Below are 8533 nucleotides of genomic sequence, written 5' to 3' on the forward strand. Positions count from 1 at the left end.
GCTCAAACAGCTCTGGTCCAAAAGTGTAACATTCTCAAAATACACTCACTCATTTATACAAAAAAAAGTTCCCTCCCCCTTCATCGACAAAGAAGTACCTTTTTGCCCCTACAGACATAGAGCACCCCCCATTCATTCTGAAACGACAAGAGTCTTCGAGTCTAGACCCCCCCCCCCCCTGTCATCTTGTCAGCAGAGTGAAATACAATTAGGTTATCTCACTCCAGTTGGGGGTAAACCATTTGCCCCCAGCGCCTCCTGGCACCAGGGATTTTTATGGACCGACCTCTGATTGCATTTACAGACATCCCCTCATTTAGATTGAATCAGAAACCTTACTTCAATTGAGGGAAAAGAACAAAGACTATAGATTAACTCCCATATGGGGAACAGTTGTAAGTAACATCTCTAGCTAAAATCAAAAACACTTTGAAAAATATAAATTGAAACAGAAAAACAATGTTAATAATCTAACACTAGCTAGCATCAGGGGCTAAAGCCGACCTGTTGGAGGGTTTTTACTTTCAGGTGCTAGCCCATGGTGTTTGTTTACCTGCTAGGGAACTAGCTAGCTAGGCTAGCATCAGGGGCTAAAGCCAACCTGTTGGAGGGTTTTTACTTTCAGGTGCTAGCCCATGGTGTTTGTTTACCTGCTAGGGAACTAGCTAGCTAGGCTAGCATCAGGGGCTAAAGCCAACCTGTTGGAGGGTTTTTACTTTCAGGTGCTAGCCCATGGTGTTTGTTTACCTGCTAGGGAACTAGCTAGCTAGGCTAGCATCAGGGGCTAAAGCCAACCTGTGGGAGGGTTTTTACTTTCGGGTGCTAGCCCATGGTGTTTGTTTACCTGCTAGGGAACTAGCTAGATAGCTAGCATCAGGGGCTAAAGCCAACCTGTGGGAGGGTTTTTACTTTCAGGTGCTAGCCCATGGTGTTTGTTTACCTGCTAGGGAACTAGCTAGATAGCTAGCATCAGGGGCTAAAGCCAACCTGTGGGAGGGTTTTTACTTTCAGGTGCTAGCCCATGGTGTTTGTTTACCTGCTAAGGATCTCGCTAGCATCGGGGGCTAAAGCCAAATTGTGGCAGGGTTTTTACCTTCGGGTGCTAGCTAGCTAGCTCCCTAGCAAAAAATGTGGACTAATTAAGTCCGATTTGGATCATTTCCGGCGGCACACATGCATGTGTTAAGCAAGCTATGTCTTATTTTGTTGCTTTGACTTCAACGGCGCACCAGGTTGAAAGCAGAGGAAGAGCAACAGAAGAGGGACGATGAGAGGGAAAGGAGAGACTACATCAAGAACGAGTACCTGAGGAGAAAACAGCTCAAGCTGATGAAGGACATGGATCAAGTGGTCAAGCCCCGATGCGGAAGTCTCAAGAAGAAGCCTCGACCCAAGTCCATCCACAGGGACGTCATGGAGTCGGCCGCGCCCCCTGCGCGAGCGGCAGGTGCGATACGCGGACGCAACAAAGAAAGGTGGGAAAAAAAAAAGTCAAACGCTGCGTAACCCGCGCGATGCCGCTGTGTTGAAGGTGCGCGTCCTCGAGGCTACTCGGTGTCCAGCGTTTCTTTGGCCTCGCTAAATCTGACCGATAACGAGAGCAACCATCAAGACAACAAGAAGCACGACAGGTGACGCACTTTCTTACTTCCTCATCACCGTTGTCAGATTTGCGTTTTTTTTTTGTAGTCCTAAAATCAAATACAATATGTTGTCCTAAAAAAATGTATTTTTGCTGTGGAAACAACTTTATTCCTGTAATAAACTGCGGGCCCTCAATACTTCGCCGCTTCACTTATTGCGGATGGCAGATTTTACATGGCGGGCTTTTTACCTCGCGTTGTACTTTGATATCTCGCGGGGTTTTTCAGAGATGAACTGGATTTACTGCGGGGGGGGGGGGGGGGGGGGGTCATGAAGAAAGTCTACTGTCCAGTACAGTACAATATTGTCATTTAAAAACAAAAAAATACGAAAGACCATGCATCATCATTATTTTTAATTCAATTTCATTTTTGATGGTGACTACCTCATAAAATACTTTATTTCTTCTTATTAAATGTACTAAGTTAGCAAGTGTTTCGACGGGCGGAACCGATGTGGTGGGTTGCGGAACCGATGTGGTGGGTTGCGGAACCGATGTGGTGGGTTCCGAGATGGCTCAGTCGATGCGTAACTCGGCCCCAAAATAAGCCTTTCATTTTTTTTGCGACCTCGACGACACGGCGAGCGAGGGACGTATCTGACCCCCCCCCCCCCCCCCCCCAGGGACTATATGGATTGTCCGTTCTACGTTTTACACATTTTTGTTGTGTCCTTGTCTCCTTTCCTCTTTTGCATGCGTCCCTCAGAGGCAATAAAGTCGCTCATTGTCACGTTCCGTTCTTTCTAAACTCCCCGAAAGAAAGAAAGGGAAGGTCAGTCGTCGTATGCGAAATGTGGCAATACCAGCTGTTGTCATTTCCAGTCAGCTTTTCTTGACATTGTTTCATCTCACATTTCTTTTTCTTTCTTTCTTTTGTTCTCTTTCTTTTACTTTCTTTGTTTCTATTTCTTTATTTCGTTCCCTCTTCTTCTTTCCTTCTTTCTTTCCTTTCCTTTCTTTTTCTTTCTTTATTTACTTCTTCCTTTCATTTTTTCATTTTCTTTCTTTTGTTCTTTCTTTCTTCTTTCTTTATTTCTTTCCCTCTTTCCTTCTTTCCTTCTTTCCTTCTTTCTTTCCATTTCATTCATTCTTTCTTTCTTTTTTCTTTTAGTGTCTTTCTGTCATTCTTTCTTTCTTCCTTAACTTCACTTTCTTTTTTTCTTTCCTTTTCTTTCTTTTACTTTTTCTCTTTTTTCTTTCTCTATTTCTTTCTTTATTTTCATTCTTTCTTTCTTTTTTCTTTCTTTCTTTCTTTTTTCTTTCTTTCTTTCTTCTGTTCTTTCTTTCTTTTACTTTCTTTCTTTCTTTTACACTTTGTTTCTTTTTCTTTCTTTCGTTCCCTCTCCTTTTGTTCTTTCTTTCTTTCCTTTTCATTATTTTTTTTCTTTCTATCTATCTTTCTTTCTTTCTTTCTTTATCGAGTCCGGGCTTCGGCCTTCCCGGGTGGAGTTTGCATGTTCTCCCCGTGCCTGCGTGGGTTTTCTCCGGGTGCTCCGGTTTCCTCCCACATTCCAAAGACATGCATGGCAGGTGAATTGGACACTCCAAATTGTCCATAGGTGTGATTGTGAGTATGGTTGTTCGTCTCTGCGTGCCCTGCGATTGGCTGGCGACCAGTTCAGGGTGTACCCCGCCTACTGCCCGAAGCCAGCTGGGATAGGCTCCAGCAACCCTTGTGAGGAAAAGCGGTTAAGAAAATGGATGGATGGATGGATATTTCCTTCTTTCCTTCTTTTGTTCTTCCTTTTGTTTTTTCCTTTTCTTTCTTTTTTGTTTCCTTTTTTCTCCCTTATTTTCTTTCTTTCTTTCCATTTCAGTTTTTTTTCTTTCTTTTTCTTTCTTTCTTTCTTTGTTTCCCTCTTTCCTTTTCATTCATTTTTTCTTTCTTTCACTTTGTTTTTTTCTTTCTTTGTTTTGTTCTTTCTTTAGTTTTTTCCTTTTCTTTCTTTTTAGTTTATTTTTTCTCCCTTATTTTCTTTCTTTCTTTCCATTTCAGTTTTTTCTTTCTATCTTTCTTTCTTTATTTCCCTCTTTCCTTTTCATTAATTTTTTCTTTCCTTCTTTCTTTTACTTTTTTTTCCTTTGTTTTGTTCTTTGTTTTGTTTTTTCCTTTTCTTTCTTTTTTGTTTCTTTTTTTCTCCCTTATTTTCAGTTTTTTCTTTCCATTTCAGTTTTTTCTTTCTATCTTTCTTTTTCTTTCTTTCTTTCTTTTACTTTGTTTTTTTTCTTTCTTTGTTTTGTTCTTTGTTTTGTTTTTTCCTTTTCTTTCTTTTTTCTTTCTTTTTTTCTCCCTTATTTTCTTTCTTTCTTTCCATTTCAGTTTTTTCTTTCTTTCTTTCTTTTACTTTGTTTTTTTCTTTCTTTGTTTTGTTCTTTGTTTTGTTTTTTCCTTTTCTTTCTTTTTTGTTTCTTTTTCTCCCTTATTTTCTTTCTTTCTTTCCATTTCAGTTTTTTCTTTCTTTTTCTTTCTTTATTTCCCTCTTTCCTTTTCATTCATTTTTTCTTTCTTTCTTTCTTTTACTTTGTTTTTTTTCCTTTCTTTCTTTTGTTCTTTCTTTCTCCCTTCCTCCCTCTCACCCCCACCCCCACCGCCGCCCCCTCCCCACCTTGGCTGCATTTCCAACTGTTGCTTAAACAGAAGCACTGCTAAGACTTGCCTGGCTTGATTGAACACGCCTTCCGGAGGTTTCCTGCTTTGTAGGCTTTCATATGATGCAAGCGCGCGGGCCCATTTCCATCCTCCTCGTCTGTGCTTACATGCGCCTGCGCAGTTTATATACGGAATATGTATCATGAATGCATGACCCAGTCGCATTCTGCTTTGTTGCTATCTCCAGGCCAGACTCTGCTGAGGGTTTCTCCTCGTGCCCCTCGGCCGGAAGTTGTAACGGAGAAAAGGATTGGGAAAATGATTCCACCACTTCCTCCACTCCGTTCAACGCAGAGTACACAGGTATCGGCCGTTGCGTCCGCTCGCTTCATGGGACGTTCGCTCCGCTTCTTTATCAATTTTGACACTCTGTTGTTGCAATCCAGGACCCAAACTATACAAGGAGCCCAGCGCTAAGTCCAACAAGCACATCATCCAGAATGCGCTGGCCCACTGCTGCCTGGCTGGAAAGGTCAACGAAGGGCAGAAAAACAAGATCATTGACGTATGTGTTATGACGTCTGGTCATTTGAATGCTGAAGATCGTACGGTGATATTTTCCGGCTCCATTTCCTCTGCAGGAAATGGAGAAATCCGAAGCCAACAACTTCCTGGTGCTGTTCCGCGACGCCGGCTGCCAGTTCCGCTCGGTGTACGCGTATTGCCCCGAGACGGAGGAGCTGGCGCGGCTGGCCGGCATCGGGCCCAAGACGGTCACCGCCAAGATGATCGAGCGCCTCTACAAGTACAACTCGGACAGGAAGCAGTTCAGCCAGATTCCCGCCAAAACCATGTCGGCCAGCGTGGACGCCATCACCATTGCCAGCCATCTGTGGCAGAACAAGAAGCAGGGCACGCCCAAAAAGATGCCCTTGAAGTAGCAGCAGGCGGCAACACTTTCTGCAATATTATTATTATAGGGTTTTTACTTTCAGGTGCTAGCTAGCTAGCTCCCTAGCTAGCTGGCATCGGGGGCTAAAGCCAACCTGTGGGAGGGTTTTTCCTTTAATTTTTTAATATTATATTTATAATATTATTATAGCATTTATTTGATCATATCCAGGTGAAGGTCCATGCACTAGTACGCTCTTTGCCCTCACTAGTAAGACAATTCAGCGCACTAGTAGAGGAACTGTCTTTTTCCACGACAGTGAATTTGCCTTTTTGCCGATTTTTTGGAGGGGAGACCTATTCACTGTTGTGCTCGGACCAAAGCCACGTCTTGCATAAAAATATTGCAATGGGATGAGGGGGGAGGAGCTTCATTTAGTCGCGCCGTAGCCTTGTCTACTTTTTTAAAAGTGCTTCGCTGCCATCTTGTGGCCTTCATATGCAAATACAAAGCTTTTTGAGTGAGCGCCAACTCCTCGCGGATGCTGCCTTCCACTAGCGTGTAGCATCTTTGCACACCAGCAGGACAACTTTGCCATGCTAGTAGTACAACTGCATGTTATTAGTGAGGCAAAACTGTGCACTGGTGGACATCGGCATGCTACTAGTACCGATAGTGAAGCTCTAGATATGAACTATTTGAATTCTATAATGTCAATCGTAGTCCTGGAAGGACGCAGTTGTTACTTTGTGCACAGTTTTGCCTCACTAGTGATGCAGGTTTTCTACTAGTTTACCAAAGTTGTCCTACTAGTAAGAACAAATAGCATACTAGTAGCTTAAAGACCTTAAGCTGGATATTACACTCATGTTAGAGCATTTATTTGATATCCAGTTTATGGTCCATGTACTAGTATGCTCTTTGTCCTCACTAGTAAGACGATTCAGCGCACTAGCAGAAAGACTGTTTTACTAGTAACGTGCCTTCCACTACTGTAGTACAACAGCATGTTACTAGTGAGGCAAAAATGGTATACTAGTTGACATCTGTGTGCTACCAGTACCGATGGTGAAGCTCTAGATATTAACTATTTAAATGTTATCATGTCACTAATAGTCCTGGAAGGATGTTTTGCTTCACTACTAATATAGTTTTATTAGAATTTCTCTAGTACTAGTAGAACACATTTTTCAACCAGTATGCCAAAGTTGTTTTACTAGTGAGGACAAAGAGTGTACTAGTATATGGACTTTTTTCATTTTGAGGTCCATTTACTAGTACAATTCACTACTAGACAATTCAGCGCACTAGTAGCAGGACTAGGGTGCACAGGTTGTATGGCTGTGTCTTACTAGTAACTTTGTTTTCTATTACTGTCTTCCACTGGGCCTCGTAGTTTTATTAATTCAACACAGTTTAATTACGTACTAGTAGGCCAAAAGTGGCGCTAGTAGTTGAAAAACATGTTAGTAATAAAACCCAGTTCTAAAATTGTCTTACTGGAGTGGACAGAGAGTGCACTAGTGAGTCCATGGACCTTAATGTGGATGTTAAGAATATGAATGAAATATTCAAACTGCTTTCCACACTGGAAACATTTTTAATTCTAAGATCACAACTGGAATGTGGAAGACAAATGAGTTTCCCAGAAATCCTTTCGGATTCAAAGCGGACGCCGTGTTTCCCCCCACGTGCCAAAATAAGATGAAAACCGGCAATCGGTGCCTCGATGAAACTCCCAAGTGAATGTCCCGCCTCTCAAAGAGGCAATCGTGATTTCCACCAGTTGATCATGTGCGGCCTTATGCTTGTTTTGTGTCGCCGGGTTGTGTCGTGATCGATGGTGTCGTGATCGATGGTGTCGTTTTTGTCAGCGCCCGTTTGAGTTTCAATTGGAAGCGGCCATGCAAAAAGGGCCCGCCGGTCTGATCTGGGATCAGATGGAGGCGGCCAGTGCAACTGTTTGCCATGTTTTTTTGTGCGCGTTTCAAGTGCCAAGAAGAGTGTTTTGCCATTTCCAGCGGCCATATTGAGTATCAATAACCCTTCGTGGAATGCACCAGTAAAGGACTCTTTATTTATTTCAGTTGTTATAATGTGTCTTAACATATTTTGGAGGTAATTTTATCCAGAGCGACATCATATAGTAAATGTCTTGAATTTATTTGTATATAATTGCAAGTGAACTTCTAGCAGCCTTTGAGTAGCTTTTCTAATTTATCATCCATATGCATCATTCCTGTGTTTTCATTTGAGGCCTTTTATTATGTCATTATTTTATTCATCGTTATTATTATTTTCTCTTCTCGTAAAATCCAAAAAGTATCTGTCAGTGTCAGTGTCTGGCAAAATGCCTCATTGTGCAATACGATCGCAGTGTTGTCTTGTCTTAGATTCTGACTGTCCACAATTGTAAATATATTTTTTTTATTAATGAATTTCATGACATATTCCCCTTTTTGTTAATCGTCTTCAACTTCAAGTATGCATCAGCACTGTACAGATATATTTTGGCATACAGTAAAGTATTTTTTTGTAACATTTAAACAGTTGGCGTTGTATACTGATGAAACGATATGTTGAAGGAAGTTGGAGTACGCGTTGCAAAATGAAATGCCAAGAGGATGAAGATGTATTTGTATGAAGATTTTAGAGACTGAAATAATGACGACATGTCATCAATCCTATTTTTTTTTTTCAACCCGTATGTTTCATTTGACTTCATATGCTCAACAGATCTTGTACATTTGTTGTGTTTTTCTCCCTAGTATTTGAGCTTTATTAAAACGCAGCAACTTTTAAGATTCCTGGTGCATCATTTGCTCATTTAGTTTTAAGTTTAGTTGAGAAAAACATCTATTTTGGTATCATTAAATATGACTCGGAAATTTGAATAGAGTCATTATTTAAGTTCAGCTTTTGTGTGCGTGTGTTATTTTCCTATATTTAATTTAAGTGATATTCAAACTGCATAATGTTAGTGTCTTATATTTATAATAAATACATTTCTGATAAACGCCTGAGCCCACAACCGTAATTAAATTTTGATCATTATCGTCGTCTTTGGAAAATACTTTTTTTAGGTGGTGAAGTTTTGAGAATGGAATATTTTGGAGGCCACTATTTGGTGTTTCATTTTTGAATGTTACAATCACATTTTATTATTAGTAATGTTACTGTTATCTTCGTACGCAAAGTGTAGTGTTGAAGCAGTCAGAAACCACTGTTGCTATTTCGTTGTCACCATGGCAACACAATTTGATCATTAAAAAAAAAAAAACTAATGTTATCACGCGTTATTATTAGCAACTTATTGTTCCCAACATGCATTGTTTCCCTTGAGTGGAAGCTGTATTTGTTGAAGCAGTGACCGCGAAGGCAGCACCAGGCTGGGCTGGGCCGGGCC

General features: G+C 41.1%; 1 protein-coding gene and 1 long non-coding RNA gene across 5 annotated transcripts in view; one reads left to right on the forward strand and one right to left on the reverse strand.

The window, feature by feature from the left end:
• The window catches only part of camsap2b (calmodulin regulated spectrin-associated protein family, member 2b), a 64431-nt gene extending 56292 nt beyond the window's left edge, over positions 1-8139 (forward strand). For 2 of the 4 annotated variants that reach the window (XM_086073559.1, XM_086073570.1), the window contains 6 exons: positions 1233-1447; positions 1532-1631; positions 2352-2417; positions 4483-4598; positions 4682-4800; positions 4877-8139. In XM_086073559.1, the coding sequence (XP_085929685.1) occupies positions 1233-1447; positions 1532-1631; positions 2352-2417; positions 4483-4598; positions 4682-4800; positions 4877-5176 (916 nt within the window). In that variant the 3' untranslated portion in view covers positions 5177-8139. The remainder of the gene's footprint in view (positions 1-1232; positions 1448-1531; positions 1632-2351; positions 2418-4482; positions 4599-4681; positions 4801-4876) is intronic. The other 2 variants (XM_086073579.1, XM_086073586.1) reach the window with 2 other exon arrangements.
• The window catches only part of LOC147180257 (uncharacterized), a 124188-nt gene that overhangs the window by 62922 nt on the left and 52733 nt on the right, over positions 1-8533 (reverse strand). The gene's annotated exons all lie outside the window — the stretch shown is intronic.

The sequence above is a fragment of the Leptonotus elevatus genome, chromosome 1 (assembly GCF_054856555.1).
Source record: "Leptonotus elevatus isolate MCC_2025b chromosome 1, RoL_Lele_1.0, whole genome shotgun sequence".
NCBI lineage: Eukaryota > Metazoa > Chordata > Actinopteri > Syngnathiformes > Syngnathidae > Leptonotus > Leptonotus elevatus.